Genomic DNA, 17,770 nt, shown 5'->3' with positions numbered 1-17,770 from the left:
GTAGTTTTTCTCTTGATTTTTAATTCTGTTTAATTCTAACTCTGCTGTCAACCCAAGTGGTGTCTGTTATATTTAACCCTCCATTTTAATTGTTCTTTCTCTTCCTTTGGTTTTGGTTTCTTATGCTGTGTTTCTGAATTAGATGCTAAATTTGTGAGATTATGAAACACTTAATATCAGAGTTTTGAGTAGTTTAAAAAAAATCAGCATTCCTATTCTCCAGAAACTGATGCAGAATGCGGCAGAGAGGGGTAATATGGTAAGAAGAGAAGCCCATGTGTTAGAATTCTACTGTGCTGCTGTCCATGACCCATTCTTTGGTGCTGCTTTTCCATAAATTTCTGGGTGGTAGGGGTTAGGCGAGTTTGAGCTTTCCTGTTTCTTTACCTGCACTGTGGGTTGCTGCATAGAAGACCAAGCTCTTTTCCTGTTCTACCTATTCTATCTATAGCTCCTGAAAAGCACTACTCTAGCCCTCTCTCCTATAGTCTCTTCTTCTGTGGAATACAGACTTTTCATGAATGGATGCAAAAACTGTTTTCTGTTCATTCTGTGCCTCTGCAATTATAGATTAAGAGTGGGAGGAATCAGGGACGGAAAGATGTGCAGAGAAGCTTTTCACAGTTTGAAGCTTATTTTGTGTCAATTCTGTCACCTCTGCACAAACTTACATTCTTAGGTTTTTTTTAATTACTGATTTTCATCCCCTCCTAAATTTTGCAAAAACCTTCTGTGTCAAGATCTAGAGGTCCCAAATCTTGTTCTTCCCTCTGCATCTGACCAGTCTTCCATACTTTACAGTAATATAGTCCAAAGGACTTAGATGGAATTTTCAAGGGCACTAGGCAGTAGCCTAAAATTGTTCCCTTCAATGGAGGTCTTACCCTTGACCTCAGTGGGAGCAGAGTTAGGCTAACACGCCTGAGAATTCTATATTTAGTTTTGGAGGAGGACTATTATTAGCCTGTCTTGTAATTAGAAAGTTAGGCTCAGAAGCATAGCCTGTTGAATGACTTGCATGTCGTATATCAAACTTCATTGCCTCGCGACCTCCTTCTCACAAACACAAGCCCACTCCCTCCTCTTCATTCATGCAGGGCTGAAGCCCAGAGGCTTCAGACCTAGGCAACAGGGCAGTAGTCTAAGCCTCACTGCCTCAGGCTGGAGCTGCAACCTGAGTTCCACCACACTGCAGGGGCTGAAGTCCACGCTTGAGCCCCATGCTGAAGCACATGGACTTCAGCTTCAGTCCCTGGCAATAGGGCTTGGGCTTCAGCCCTGGACCACACTGCATCTACCGATGGCCCTCATGACCCCATTAAAACAGGGTCGGAAGTTGCAACCAATGTTTCCTCTGATTTTTTCCCTTCCATATATGAAATTTTGCGGTGTGCACGGAGGCATGCGTGGATGTGCACCACCAGTAGAAACACATGCTGTGAGCACTCTGCTAATCGGCTGGGCTGCACCTGAATCTCTCCTGGGTGGTTGCCCAAGCGCACAGCTTACAGGGGACAATGACTGCAATCCACTTTGGAGCTGTGACCCACAGTTTGAGAATCGCTGTCGTATATGTCGTATACGGTTCTTAGTACCACTGTCACTTGTGTGGAAGGAAGATAGCACTTCTAAAGAATTTAAAAAGCAGGAAATTCTTAAAACAAAAGGAGTAATGGTCCTCCTGAGTCACTTTTTCCTGCATGTTTGATTCAGATTGTGATGTGTTCTGTCTGTAAACTTAACTTTTGTATTGTCATTCTAGAACCTGGTCCAAAACCATTCCTGGCAAGGTCGAATTCTTCTCCAGTGAGGGCTCGGACACCTCTATTCCAATCCCAATAGTCCCACTACCAGGTGTGGATGACTCCTACCCACCCCAGAAGAAATCCTTTATGATGCTCAAGTACATGCATGACAACTACTTGGACAAATATGAATGGTTTATGAGAGCAGACGATGATGTTTACATTAAAGGGGATAGACTGGAGAGCTTCCTTAGGAGTTTGAACAGCAGTGAACCCCTCTTCCTCGGACAAACTGGGCTTGGCACCACTGAAGAGATGGGGAAACTGGCCTTGGAACCTGGTGAGAACTTCTGCATGGGAGGGCCTGGAGTGATCATGAGCCGGGAGGTGCTGCGCAGAATGGTGCCTCACATTGGGCAGTGCTTGCGGGAGATGTACACCACCCATGAGGATGTGGAAGTGGGAAGATGTGTGCGGAGGTTTGCAGGAGTGCAATGTGTCTGGTCTTACGAGGTAAGAACACAAACACAAGAAATGAGGCACGTGGGCATGAAAGGTGTGATATTTTGTAAAGGATAATAGTAGGTTCCAAACACAAGCAAATGGGATATATGGCCTACCTGACATCTAATATTTTTATAATATACATTTACAATTGGTTAAAGTAGTTCTTGATATTTTACCTGTCCCAACACACTCCTGCCTTTCTATCTAGCTTTGTTTTAAAAAAAATTCTTTCTTTAAAATAATTTTTCTCCTTCCTGTCATCACGTGAAACCCCCACAGGAATGGATATGTGACTACATAGAAAATTTTCATATCAAATGGGAAAACTTGCTAATTTCTCTAATCTCTGAGTAACACTACTCTCGAATGTTAATTTGTTACAATACATTTTTTTAAGTCTTCACATAGAGGTGTGACATGTAATCTGAGTGTCTCATAGTTTCACTATCCCTGTGCAGTGAGGTAAGAGTATTCATCAGCCTCAATTCTCAAATAGAAATTTGAGGGGGAAACTGAATCAAAGCATCTTCATATTTTTGTTTAATGGGGCTCAGCATTCACAAACCTGCATGAAGTTAATAGGAAGCTACAGGTACTCTGCACCTCTGAAATTAAGTCCTGGGGTGATTTGCTGACTTGGTGCCATGAGTGGGTGTTCTTGGCTTCTAGTTTGTGCTTAGCCAACTTATTTGAGGGACAAGGTATTGAAAAATAATGGTTTAATCACCAGACTTCTAATCAGCTTTGGAGCATGCAAGGCCTATAGACTTGTGTAATGAAGTAGTTACATGCATCTGTCTTAGTCTTTCACCCAATGTGTATCTAATTTCCAAACAATATTTAATCTGTCCGGCATTTTACATTGTCACACTGCATACAGTACTAAGTCTGCAGATAATTAAACATGGAGATTGCCTAAAAGAAGTATCTGTTGCTAAGGTATGATTTGGATATTTGCTGATTCCTGCTGTTGGACTATATGGCTACGTCTAGACTGCATCCCTCTGCTGACAGAGGGATGGAAATCAAGCACTTTGGAAGTGCAAATGAGCCTGGGATTTAAATATCCCGGGCTACATTGGCATACTCACGTTCCAATGCTGTGCAGATCAGGCTCAGTGTCGAAAGTGAAGGTAAAGTCTAGCCATGGTTCTGCCAACAGCAGGGAGCTTTTTCGGCAGATCCTGTACTCCTCATTTTTTGATGAGTACAGGATCTGCCGAAAAAGCTCCCTGCTGTTGGCAGAGCTGTGACTAGACTTTACTTTCACTTTCGAAAGGGCGCATAATCGGCGCAGCGCCCAAACGTGAGTATGCAAACCTGGGATATTAAATCCCGGGCTCATTTGCACTTTTGAAGTGCCTAATCTACATCCCTCTGTCGGCGGAGAGGTGTAGTCGAGACACAACCTGTGGGTGTAGACTGGCCTTCAGAGGGGCCTATTTGCCCCCCGACACAGCTGTACTGACTATCCCCAGAATCTGCCCATAGAGATCTGATTGCAGCTTTAGAATCTCAAAAAATCCACAGCCTGCTGTTAGCTAAGCTGCTTTTATTAGTTACTCTTTGTTATTCTCATGGACAATTCAGATTCATGCAGTTCTATAGGCTTAAATGTTTGGTCATAAATATAGCTGAAAAATAATTCTGCTCAACTGTTTACATTGGAGTTAAAAACAAAACAAAACAAAAAAGAGTGGAATCGTTTCCATCAATCTGGAGTTCTGTAAAAGCCTGCCTCTACAGAATCTAAATATATGGCCAGGTGTGAGTTTGGTTCTCTTTAAGTGGGAGAACGCAACTAGCACTTTTAATCATACTTGTGCTAGTATTAGGAAAAACACTGAAGACGACTATATATAAAAGCTCAGAGGAGATTGCTTTACACTTACATTTTTGTCCCAAAGGCTCCCTTTGTCTGTGTAGCAGCTCTGTGTATAGTTTTCCCCTAGTTGTGAGTTCTCACATAGCGATGGGAGGAAATTTTTAAAAAGGAAATTGTAAAACCACAGAACCTGACCGAGGGATTTGAGTTAGAAGTATTACCTGAATCTGTTGTTAACTTGTTTTCATTTTAACAGCATCCTGGTTTAAACTTTTTGAAATAGCTACTCATGGCTTCTCCTGAGAAGTTACCCATTTAGTTCTTTGTGGGTTCAATTGGAGCTCAGTGGAGTAAATGGGCATTAGATCAAGTCCTTGAGATGAAGAGTTTTTCAGCTGCAGATCCGCTCTAGACCTGCAGTAGTGCTGTCACTTCTGTATTTCTAGACCCACAATTATTTACCAGTTTAAGTGCTTTACAGAGAAAAGGATCAAACCAAGTTTTTTCTTAATTCTCCTTTTTTAAATAGTTGTTATAACAAAAGTCTGCTTTTCACCCACCCACTTGAAACTATTAAATGCTCAATTCCTGGCTGCATTGAAATGAATAGCAAAACAGCCATTGATTCCAATAGGATCAAGATTTGGACTGAAATCATTTGTAGCACTGTCACACTTTAAGGAGATAAGAAAAACAACAAACAAATAAACCTTTGTGAGTGACATTTGGAAGAACAAAACTGCTGCTAATAAGCAATCCAGAATGTTGCCTTCTCTCAAATGTGGTAGATTATCTAAAAGTAGTATGTGGAGAAGGTGGGTGGGAGGGGAATAGCAAAAAGTCTTAACATTAGTCCTGCAGTGTGAGAATGTAAGGTTCAGTGTTCCCTGTCAGGGAAGAATGTCTGGGTAGCTGTTTCTGTGATGAAAGCACATTGCTGCTTTAGGGAGTAGCTACACTTTCATTGAAGGCTTTTTAATTTAAAAACGGTCATAATTTGGTCTTTGATCTGATTCCCTCGGTGCCCAGATAAGTGGATTAAATGTGCTGAGTGGCTCTTATGTAAGGCAAAACAATGGTTTGGTGAAGCAGCGCAGCTGTTTTAGGAAAGGTTAGTGTATAAGCAACATTTTCCATGTCTGAAGTGTATTCTTGACTGTCAAGCAAGAGAACACAATGACTAAAGTGCAGTGCATTGTGTTGCAACAGACTTTGGGTAGATGGAACAGTTATTCCATCGTCTGTCTTCTTGGAGTATTAGTATTGCATTCTTTAGGATACCTTTAATTAGTTCCCTCTTTACCGTTCTTGCAGGGATTAACAAATTAGTTCCTAACTGCTTAAAAATACAAAAGTTCTTTGTTCATAATTCCATGTAGAAGAGTTCCGAAGTGTGTTAATGACCCAAATCTTCAAGCCCTTATTAATGTGAATAATTTCACTGATGTCAACGGGGTGGTCTTGCATGAGCAAGTGTTTACCGGTACATTGCCATCCACTTGTGGCACATTGTTGGGGACAACTCTGCTAGGCCCCCTCTTCTTCATTGCTATTACTCATTTACATCCTTGAGATCCTACATATTTTAATAACTGCAACCACCTCTTCTCTAGTCTACTTTACACCTCCCTCTGCTTTTAAACTCCAGACACACAGCATGGCCACCAGAACTGTGATCTTCTGTCCCGACCATTAGACACCTCTTACAGCTGCATCAAAGCTCCGTCCTGTCTTACACGTATGGTCCTGGATCCTCTTGTTCCTTCTGTACCTCTTCCTTGATCAACAATATCAGCCTTGAAACCTGTCTTGTTTGTTTCTTGCATTTGATGCTGTCTTCTATGCTGCTTCTTACTTATGAATTACATCAGCGTTTCCCAAACTATGGGTCGCAGCCTGCTACTGAGCCGCGTGGAAAAAAATACCGGGCCTCAGCGTGGATGCCAGGAGGGGAGTGGGGCTGGCGGGGAAGAGGGGTGTGTGTGGGGAGGGGAAACCGGCCACCAGGAAGTAGGGCTTGAGGGAGATGGGGGGTTAGGGCAGCAGGGCTGTCTAGGGGAGATCGGCGGGCGGGGGCCGGAAGCAGGGCTGGAGTGGGGGCTGGCTGGGGGAGATTGGGAGGAAGAGGAGGACAGGAGAACCAGCCTCTGGAAGCAGGGCTGGATGGGGGCAGCGGGGCTGGCCAGGGAAGATCGGGAGAAGAAGTGGAGGAGAACCGGTGGGCTGGGAGGGGGTCGGGGGAGCGGGACTGGCCAGGGGAGATTGGTGTGGGGCAGAGGGGGGAGGGAACCGGCTGCAGGAAGCATGGCTGGACAGGGGAGATTGGGAGGAGAAGGGGGGGGGGAGCAGGGAGCGAATCGGCCGGTGGGAAGCGGGACTGACCTGGGCATGTGCAGACCCGGGCACACGAGTGGGTCCGGCCCCGGGGATTCCATTTTGCCTCCCCTCCCCCCCATACCCTTCCTCAAGTAGTTGCGAACTAACTGGCTGGGAGACACACTCGGGCTGAGCACATCTACCAGCCAGGCAGTTTGCAGCTACGGACTGATACACTTAATAATAAAACTTAGAAAATATTGGACATTTTATATGTCTGGTATTCTCTCAATTTGTTTCCTGGACAGAACCCTCAAATACTGGACTGTCTGGTACAAAACCGAACACCTGGCAATCCTATCCCTCCTTGCACCCTCCCTCCTAGCCAGATACCCTACCCCCAATCTGCGCCCGCCTCCTGGAGTGCCCATGCGGCGCCAGATCCCCCAAGCCCTGGCCTGGGCTGGGTGGAGGATGTAGCTGGGTGAAACAGTGAAAATTTATTCATTTTTCATTCTTTTTTTAATATGCGTTTATATTTTTGGGCTGCAAAAAACAGTACTGAAAAAAACCACAGATTTCAATTAAAGTAAAAAGTTTGGGAAACCCTGGGCTAGCCAATTTTCTATCCATCTTACAGTCCATGTATCCAATCCATATTCCCTTACCTTGCTGGCAAGAATATTGTGGGTGACTGTATCAAGCTTTGCTAAAGCAGGCACTTGGGGACTTTGGGAGGGCCAGAAACACCTTGTTTGAATATTCATCATTTTCTTAATGAATATGCAAATATGCAAATGAATGTTACTGGTCCTCCAAAAGCTCATGAATGGATTTACTAGTCCCTGTGTCAAAAAGTTTGGGAACCCCTGGCCCAAAGGATTAGTAATGGTAGGGGCAGGAGTCTTTCACTGCTAGGTCAGTTGTTAAAAGGCTGAGGTTATTAATGTACAATGGCAGCTCTTTTTGATCTCTGTGAATTGAGTTGGAGGTCTCAGTTCAGTTCCCACTGTTTGATTCATGAGTAGCAGGATGGTTTGGTCACTCAGTAGGCTTTGTGGTCTTGTCTCAAAACTGCAGTTTTTCTGTCAGTTCAAGGTATCTCAGCAATGTGGATAAGGTCCCAGCTGGACTGCTGTCTGCTGGTAACCCCTGGCTAGTCCCTCCTTGGGTTTAGGTTTGGATAGGGAGATCTGGGCCCTCCTTCTGCTCCACTAGGTCTCAGCCCAGGACCCTGAATGTGTAGTAGCATAATGTTGCCTAGATTCAGCCAGCCCCTTGCACGCTTCCCCTAGATCACTTCTTACTTCAGCCTGTCTCTCAGTTCAAGGAGTAATTGCAGTTAACTTAAAGATTTTATTTGAATCCCCAGTCTAGGACTGCTGCCCCCTTCCACTCTACCTTATCCCACTTTTCCACAGCAGTGGGAAAAAGGTGCCCTGGGGCTGGTGCACTGTGCTTCCTGCCACTGCTAAGAAACCATGGGCAGTAGGCCAGGAGTGGCGATGTGGCAGAGCAGATTGAAGTGGAGCAGGTTGCCAGGCATCTCCGGCTCCTACCACTTGCGTAGTGGGGAGGCAGTCCCATAATCTTCCAGGTTCCTCCCATCCATAGGAGAGTGGGGCGGCTGTCACAGGGCCCCCAAAAGCTCTGCCTGCAGCTCTCTTGTGCCCTTGTCCACTGTTCTCTGTTCCTTTTGAGGAATGTCTAAGAGGTGTGGGGAAAGCCTCACACCAGGTCCCAATGGGAAAATCGTCTCCTGCTGCTGCAGAGCAGAGTTTCTTCAGGAAATGGCCTCTTTTTTCTCCTCTCACCCCTTCCCCTGTGTGCTGAAGCTCCCTTTATATTGATCTAGTCACATGCTTGGCAATGACTATAGGGCAGGGCCCTCCAGGCCTAATACTGCTCTTTCCTTTCTCCTCTTTCACTTAGAGTCTTGTATTTTCTTTAGCAACATCTTACCCGTGGGATCATCTTTCGGTAGCAGATGATACGTTTTTAGTTGCCATGAAATCACTATGTAAAGAGTTCCATTCCTGTTCTTAGTAATCCTAATAACTTTTATCCTAATTATTCATAACCACAGAATATGCATCCAACTTCCCCCATTTGTGATACAAACTGCTTACACAGTTTTGTCCACTCTTAAGGTGTGTCTACATAGCAAAGTAATTTCAGAATAACGGCTGTTATTCTGAAATAACTATGTGAGCATCTACACAGCAATTCCATTATTTCAAAATAAATTTGAAATAGTGGATGGCATATTCCGACATCTGTAAACCTCATTCTATGAAGAGTAATGCCTATTCCAAAATAACTATTTCGAAATAAGGCATGTGTAGTTGCTCCACTTCTGCTATTTTGAAATAGCCCCTCAGCAGGGCCATTCTAAGTTATTCCTCCTGGAGCTCTAAATTGAGAGAGCACGTCTACACTGCAGGGAAGCCTCAAAATTAGTCCAAGGCAGGCTTCCCTAATGTAGACGTGCTATTTCAAAATAAACTATTTTGGAATAACTATTCCGGAATAACTGTGCACTGTAGACATAGCCTAAGTGTCAAACCCTTTTCTCTCCTTGTACCACAGTGATTGGTGCAGAATAAGAATGTAGGCATTGTTGTACCTAGTGAAACTGAAAACTTCCGTTTTCAAAAGAATAATTATGTAATACTTCTCTATTTTAACTAGACCTGAAAAGTTATTTTAAAAAATATATTTGTTCATGTGACTTAATAGAAGCTACTTGGTAAAGTAGGAGGTGAAGTATCTGGGAGAGAAAAGGGCTTTCCACCAAAGCCATGAAATAGAAAACACATTTTCAAAACATTTTAATGGGTGGGAGGTAATTTAAAGGAAGCCAGGGAGAGTCAAGGATTTTATATTATTGTATTTTATTGTGTGTTTGGGAGGGAAAAAGCTGTTTGTCCCCTAGCCAGATCAACATAGGTTCAATTATGAATCTTTAGTGGAAAGGCAATTTTGTGAAGAAAAGGGAGACTTGCATTAGAATTTTCATCTGGTCTTTTTCACCCAGATTTAAACCAGGATCATAGGGTCTCTGAAATGCAGCTGACTAGAACAGGGTTTCCTTCTGAAACAGTCACACATTGCACTAGGTAGGCAACTCCCCAAATGTTCCATTTCTGTAGGTGAGGCTCTCAATTGGAGGGTGGGGGGCAGAACGTGTTCACTGATCCTGAAGTGGCTAGTAGTGGGAGAATTCCTGTGATGGTTAGAGAGTGAAACAGAAAATACTGGCTTTAGGGCACAAATCTACAACTGCTCGCGTGTGACTAGTCTCCAGCACTGTGGGTTTCTCTCTTGAGAAGAAAACTTCTCCTTCGTTGTGTGAAAAAGGTATTGGAGTCAGGCCGTGCTGACTAGCTTTGTATTGTCCATTTTAGAGCTTAATCCTTTGCTGCACTAACTTCAAGTGTGGAGCTCCTGCTGGCTGTCATGATGCAGAATCAGGCTCTGATCAGAGATAATTTTACTGGAATACTCTTGTAGTTGCATGCTTAGTCTAATATATATTAAAGTAGTTGTGAGGGCCAGGAAACCCCTGCGCTGAGGCTGATGCTATGAGCCAGTTTAAAAATCAGCTCCCCGCGCAGACTTGCTGCCTCTGACAGGGTGGCAGCAACCCCTGTCCACTGGGTGGGTCTGAGCTCCCCATGGATAGAGGCAGGTCCATGGCAGCAGATCCTGCCCATTGAGATCTCAGACCCCCTGTGGACAGTGTCTTCTGCCAGGGTCCAGCCTCTGTCTGCGGCAAGCCTAGGCATTGCCAGGAAGTAAGCATGGCAAAATCATATATAATATACTTGTCTCTCTCGACATATCACCAAAACAGCTGCTTTCTAAGCAGCTCTGTTCACTGGTCATGGTATGCTAGTATATAAGTTCTATTTTGACTGATACAATTGGATCAGTCCCTGGTATACTGCATTAGTAACGTTGCAGTTAGAATTCCTGACTTGTTCTCATTCTTACCTGTACAATCTCAAGTTGGGAGAAGGGGAAAGAACACAGAATAGAATCAATCAATCAGTCTCAGTCATCAACAGCTTTATATTCCAGACAGTCACCATAGAAAAGAGACATGCACTAGTAGAGTCCTGTCTGGGTACAAAATTTGTATCCGTATCCACATCAGTATCCACAAAAATGAGCCGTGCAGATACCTGCAGATATCAAGTAGATCTCTGAGGATTTGCAGGGCTCTGTCTGCTGGTGCTGTATTCTTCTCTTTGCTGATGAACGAAACTTCAGTGTGCTGTGATGTTTAGCTGTACAGCTGCAATTAATAATGGGAGCTGACTGTCCTCCCATGCATCCTGCACTAAAATGTTTCTGTATGTGGAGTTAGTTTGGCTTTGGGCTGCAGTGGAGCTTCCAGCCTTCTAGTCGATAAGTGCTACCGATAAAAGTGGCTGTAAAACAGTCATCTGTTCCTTGCCACAAAAGGGAATGCATCTAAATGCTGCTACGTGCGACCCTGTACAAGATAGCTACATAATCTGCTGACTACAATTTGTACAGGCACATAAGGTGCAGGATTAGTAGTTCAGGATGTTCATAGCCTTATTTCACTAATAAATTCCCTGATGAAGAGTTGTGAGATAATTGTGCCCCAAAGCCCTCTGATTTGGAAAATGGAACTTGGTTCTAGTCGACTGAGCTGCCACATACCCTTAATTGAGTCTTAAGAAGCTTTAAACACTTAGCAGTAATTTCCTGTGTTAAAGCTTATCTGGACTCCTGATGGTTAAACTTTCATGGTTATCAGCTGGAGTCCTCTTAAAATCTTGCCAGAAATCCTGATTGTCTAAAAGCTAGGCATTTTGTTTTCACATCATGACCTTTAGTTATCCCCCAACCTCTGTAGAAGCACTACTGGGAACTCTTGGAAACCTTGCTGTTACATTTTCAGACGGAAAAAGATTCACTGGCTTGTTTCACTTACAATTTAGTAATTCTAATTTATTACTTGTTTTAAGTGGGATTTCTGTTTTTATTACCACTTGAAGCAGAACTGTCAAGAATTACCTTAAGAGATGTTTCCACAACTTCTGCAACTTTGCCTTTCATAATAATGACACACAAACTTGACTCCAGTTTTTGTTTTGAGAATGTGGTTAACTGGCAAATCCTGTTACAGATCATTGTTGTCATCTTTTTAATTTCTTAAAAAAAAAAATAGCCAAAGGTAGCTGAAATTCAAATATGCTGATTATGCAAAGTGGTTGGTCTCCAAATGACTTATTTTTTAAATACCGTAGGGCATCACAGGAGAGCTGTAGGCCTTCAATGTGTTTAATTACTTGGCAGTAACTCCTTTATTTTAATTAAAACTACATGTTTTGGCAGGTTATGTCACCACTGTATCAGCGGAGGAGAGAGTGTTAGTTTGCCTTTCCTGAGCTGCCTTAAGCCTCCTCCTGCATTGTTGAGACCAGATAGTGCACTTTAGACTGCTCAGATACTGCATCAGGATTGACTTTGTAGTATAATACAGGAGTTCTCAACCTTTCCATAATACTGTAACCTAAGGGTGGGGAAACGGATGGAGCTCTCAGCTTACTTGTATCTGGCTCTCCTGCGAGGTCGGAGCACACAAAATCTACTAGCTTCTAAGGCTGGTGTGTGAGTAGAATTGTGGGGAGTGAAGTGTTTTTTGGATTGTGTGGGTTTTTTTTTTTTTTTTTTGCTTCCCTATTGTGTGGGGCTGATTTTTATGTGGGTCAACAGCCTCCAATTCAAAAAAAATTCCCCAACCCTGCTGATCCCCTTTCAGGAGTTTGATTTGTCTTGTGTAACTTCAAGTTTTACCCCACATAAAGTAATGCTTTTAAAATCAGATATAAAAATGCAAGTGTCATAGCTCACCATCACTAATATATTACTGATGTTCTAATTTTAACATGTGCTTATAAAATCTATTTGAATATTTATATTTACATTTATAATTACTTATAAAATCAATTTGAATATTTATATTCTGTGCTTACATTCTTTGCAAGATATAGAACAGTATAAACAAGTCATTATATGAAATTTTAGTTTGTATTGGCTTTTTCTCTAGTAGATGGTTGTAATATGAGGCAAATATCTAGAGAAATAATGCCTTCTGAATACCCCCAGGGGTACATGTAGTCTTGGGTGAGAATCACTGGTATAACGGGTATTCATTACTTATATGGTGACATTTGCTTCATAGGCACTTTAAAGATATGTGGGAAAACCAATGCCTGTCCCAGTGAGCTTACAACCCAGGCTCCTGATCCTGGCGTGGAGTCCAGAATGTAACACAGCAAGGTGCTGTAAAAGTGAATCTCTTTGAACTAGACGTTACATTAAACAGGAAGTAGCAACAGAGTTTTTGTGCAGAAAAAAGCAGAAGAAATTCCAGAGTTAAAGTTGTATATAAATACGTGTTTATCACAGTAAACTCTCACGGTCTCAGAAAATGCCTTGTTCCTCTTCTGTTGGCACAAGGGATTTTTTTGTACCCACTCAGTCATATATCTGCTTTGATACCTCACTCTCTTATTAGCACCGGGTGCCTTTTGAGATACGTAAACTAGGGATGTGATCGAGACACAGCGGCGGGAGTAGGGGAGCAGATGTGAGCTGGTGCTCATGGGGAGCCTTCTTAAAAGCTAGCTCCCCACACACACCAGCTCCCGGAGAGCTGCCTCCCCTCCACATAAGGAATCACTGACAATTTCAGCAGTTACATTTACTTTAATATATAAACACATTTTAACACCCCGAGATGGTAATATCCTGTAATACATTGGTACAATTGGGGTGGGACATGAGAGAGGAAGAGGTATTCTCTTCCCTATAAGCACACCCCTCCCCTTGCTAAATCCACCTTTTAAAAGTTGATCTCTATATTTAGATCCATCAGAATGGATACAGGTCTCTAAACAAAAGCTGAGGGCAATAAGAGGCATAATAAAAAGTGATGCTATTGGGGGCAAGTAGAGATTGGACCTCTCTAATCTGTGATTCCCTGGGCTGGACCACTGATGTTCCAGGGCTAAAGAGCAACAGGTGTCGGGCAGCAGTAGGGCCATCATTGACCTCTCCTGGTCTGGCATACTTCATGGTTTTGGGATTGGTTGGGCATCTCTGGTCCAGCACCCTGGGGATGAGCTTGTGGAGGGAGAGGGTGGCAGAGAGAAACATGGAGGAGAGCAGTATTTGGGGTTGGGGCAACAGGAGTTCTTTAAAATACGTCTACCTGTACACCAGGTAGAAAAACAACCTTAGCTGATAGAATTCTTCATCAGGTTCCAAAGTGTTATCTTCTTCGGAAGTATGATTACGGTGTTTGGGTTCTTGGAAACCAGAGTTTTATTTGCTTCTGTTAGCTGTGCACCGGGCAGATTTTCATATGGTGCAAGAGACTTTGTGTTCAGTGGTTCATAAAGTGAACATTATAGACAGAAAAAACACTGTTTACTTGATACCTGCTGCTGCATTTTATTTTTTTGGTAAATGCTAGGTACATTCCATTACAATTGCTGTTTTTGTATTCCTGGGCGATACTGTACTACATCTGTCATGTGCACAGTGCATTACAGAACTGGCTAGGGACTGTGCAGGGTTCTGTCTTGAGATATTGGGTGACTCTCTTGCTATTTTCGCCTGTAAAAATGTTCTTCCAGTACAGGGAGACTGAGGCTTAGTAAAATGTTCTAACTCACTGAAAATCCTTCGGAAGTGTCTAGAGATCAGACCTCAGGCATATAGTGGGCCTCTTTCACAAGCAGGTGAGGAAATACTTTTCAGCTTTACTTTCAGGTGGTATCATGCTGCCTATTTTCAAATAAGCTTGAAGGAGTCTAGTTTTAACCCTGACCCCCTCATTTGTACTTTGAGAGGAGTTGTCATCCTATGCCTGGAATTTTATGAATAGTGTTTTCATCATCAAAGCATTTTGCAAACGCCTTTTTCTCACTCCACCCCAGTGATAATTACTATGATCTTACTTTTGCAAAAGGATTTAAGAGACTAGCCCAAGGGCACAAAGAGAGGCTCTGCCAGGGCAAAAATTAGAGCACATGACGCCTCCTCATACACTCAAAATTCCACAGTCACAGCAGCCATGAAGAGAAGCATGAACAGACGTGCTCTTCCTATGGCGCCAGGAAACCATATGTTCCGACAGAATTTACCTGTGGCCAGAAAACTGAAATCACGACCACCAACAGGATGTACTGGCCTGACTTTGCTCCCATTGAGGTCAATGTAGACAGAAGAAATGAAAAAAAGAAAAATGGGTGTGTATCTATGCAGACGCAGACTTGATCTGTTAGCATCTCTATGATTTAGGGTACAGAGAGCTAATCGCAAGTAGGTTCCTTCACACCATTAGTGGAGTCCAATGCTGGGCCTGCTTGATAGACTCCCTAAAACCTGCTTTCAGTGCCTAAGAGTGTCCCAGACCCCTGCTTGAGAACCACTGATGTAATAGAAAGGGCCACTTCTGCATGTGCTGGTTGTGAGAAGTAACATAACTGATCACTATGTTTTTAGCTGTTTTTAGGTATATTCTGGTCATGTATTAGATCCCACCTTATAAGCAAAACAGTGGGAAGAGAGTGTGATTCTTCAAGAGGTGGTCCATATATATTTTCCCAGCATAGGTGCACATGCTTTGTAGCAGTGTCCCCTAATCCACATATGCATCATCTCATCAATCAGGCAAGTTTACAGCAGCAGTGTGGGTTGATGCTTTTTCATTTCCCTTTTACTGCCACGTGCTCACTGCCAAGAGTAGGAGGACTGGACTAGGGATTTTAAATATCAGCTAATTGAATAGTTTTATTGGTTAGTCGACTGTTTTGTAGTCTCCTGGCAGCCCCTGTCTGGGGGGGGGAAAGAGTCTGAACTCCCAGAACTGAGCCGGGCTGCCTGCCCGCCTGGATAACCAGAATATCAAGAATTGTAACTAATGCTTAAGTGTGGGGTTTTTTTTAATGGTATATAGAACATTGTGCCTGATTATCTTCTTATTAAGGGTTAATATTAGATCTTTGTAGGGGGCAAATTATCCCACATCTGCCTAGTACGAGGTTTCTAGCATCACAGACTGGATACTGGGCTAGACTGACCATGGGTCTGGTTCAATCTGGTAACCTCTGTGTGACTTAAAACTATTTTGATTTCCTTGAGTTTGTACCTGGTTGCGTGGTCTGTGTAAGTAGGTAGATAGTTCTGTCCACCCTATTCTGGCCTGCTGTGCATCATGATCCAACTCTGTCTGGAGTCTGTGAAGCCTCAGCTCACTTCAGTGAGAGTTGGTTGATCAGAGGGTGTCAGGAATAAACTTTTGTTTCTGCAATGAACACCCCAAATTGCTGAAGGTTTCTATGGAGAATCCAACTGAAGACCTTTAGCAACAGTTCCTGTACTGTACATACTAGCTCTTTGCTTCTAATCTGCTTTACGATTCAGTGTCACTCACTACTTCCTTCTGACAGAAAATCTATGCTTCTCCAGCATAATTGCCTACACATCACCAGCCATAGACTGTTTCCCAGTAACTCCTGATTGAAGCTTGTGACTTCTAGAGAGAGAACTGGTCTTTATTTTGGTTTAAAAAAACAAACCAAAAACATCACCACTGGTAGAATTGCTTCTCTGGCACTTAACAAACCCGAGCAGCTCTAGCTTAGTCCACAATTCTGCAGGTAGAGAAATGGCAAGTGAAGTGGAGAATAGCTGAGCTTCTCAATATGCCCTGAAGCTCAACAGTGTTCTTTTCTGTCAACCAACGAAAGAGTTCCAGAATAGAAGCTGCTTTGTGGAACATGCCTTGCTAGTAGTCCTTTTACCTTTGCAGCTCGAGAGCGGTTACAAAGTGCAGCAGTGTTGCCTGACGAGTGATGAAAAGGGAAAAATAACTCGTGACACTGACCCCTGTAGCAAGAGGTGTTAGACAGTTAGAGCTACTCTGAACTTTATTTCTGTCTGTGCAATAAGCCTGACTTCAGAGATCTACGGGTGATTCATATTACATTGCCCTGCACACACCGGAGTCTAAACCCTTGGAGGAAGCAGTTTGGCAATACATCAAGTTAACTAATAAACGAGGTTATAACACAGACCTACTCAAATTGAATACACAACTGATGGCCACGTATATTGTGTTGTATCAAAGGGCTGGCAGACAGCTAAGTGCCACACAGGCAAACTGTTAATCCAGCTAAAACAGTGGATGGTTTAGACTGCCCAGTAGATGTAAACAGATGCAGCTTGGGATGTAATTTTTTAGCTAGCAGATTTCTAGGAAATATGAGACAAAGCCATCTTTGTCTAAGCCTGCTGCAGAATCCCTTACTGACAAAAACTTTATCATGTCAGTGTGTGGTGGATGATATATTACAGTCATAGATTTCTTACTATACAGAACTGCTGCTGTCTTCAGCTGGAGGAAACTGACCTTTGAGCATTCCTTGAGAGGATTTTAATGCTACGCTTGCAAATAAAGCCCTTCTCCGGGAGAACCCTGCACACTCAACTGAGTGATACATTGCCTGCAGGAGAGAGTGTACTGTGTTTCCCCGGTAGCTTACAAGGAGCAACATGTGACAGGGTGCGGTCACAGAAGATCCCTTGGGTGCTTTCTGGAGTGCTGACATGGCCACTGGCACTCACCACCTTGCTCTCTGGGACTTCTCACCACCCTGTCCTAGTGGTCTCCTCCAGCCAAAGCGCAGAGCTGAGATCACCGCCCCTCCATCACCGCAAGGAGCAATGCAGACACTGAACCTCGTCAGGTCAGAGGAAAATGCAATTTTGGGCCCAGCTTCCAGGGAAACCGCTCCCCAAATAAATCATTCAAGTAAGCCCTCTTTAACAGCGAAAGGAGGATATAAACGCTGATTGCTTCCCCATGTAACAATTGTTTCCATTGGGCTTGATAGTAAATAAAAGTGATTTTTATTAAGTATAAGCAGTATGATTTATAAGGAAAGAATGAAAAATGATACTTTTTAGGAGGTGAATGAATGAAAGACCTACCACTGATCAGTATGGCCAGGGAACGTTGGTACAGCTGGAGGCATAATGTGGGCAATGGTCTGAGGGAAAGTACCGTGGGAGTCTTGTTTGGTTGTTCTACCTGCAGTTTGCACCTCACCATGCTGTACCTAAAGAGAAGAGAGTTCTGCACCAGGGATTTGTCACGGAAAAAGATTAGCTGAAGTGCCAGATTTCATGGGGTTAGAAAAGAAAACAGCACAGCTTAGAACTTGAGATTAGATGTGGTTCTTTCCCTCATAAGTTTTCTGTAAGTATTATTAAGGCCAGATAGCAGGCCTGGGTTCTGCTTGTGTGCATGCAGCTAAGCACTTTT

General features: G+C 43.3%; 1 protein-coding gene across 1 annotated transcript in view; it reads left to right on the top strand.

The window, feature by feature from the left end:
- Window positions 1-17,770, top strand: part of CHSY1 (chondroitin sulfate synthase 1) — a 100,908-nt gene that overhangs the window by 13,564 nt on the left and 69,574 nt on the right. The window contains exon 2 of the mRNA XM_006129242.5: window positions 1,763-2,258. Within this exon, the coding sequence (XP_006129304.2) occupies window positions 1,763-2,258 (496 nt within the window). The remainder of the gene's footprint in view (window positions 1-1,762; window positions 2,259-17,770) is intronic.

The sequence above is a fragment of the Pelodiscus sinensis genome, chromosome 14, assembly GCF_052426305.1.
Source record: "Pelodiscus sinensis isolate ZL-2025 chromosome 14, ASM5242630v1, whole genome shotgun sequence".
Classification (NCBI taxonomy): domain Eukaryota; kingdom Metazoa; phylum Chordata; order Testudines; family Trionychidae; genus Pelodiscus; species Pelodiscus sinensis.
The sequence above is the reverse complement of the archived record's forward strand: the minus strand, read 5'-3'. Positions and strand labels throughout refer to the sequence as shown.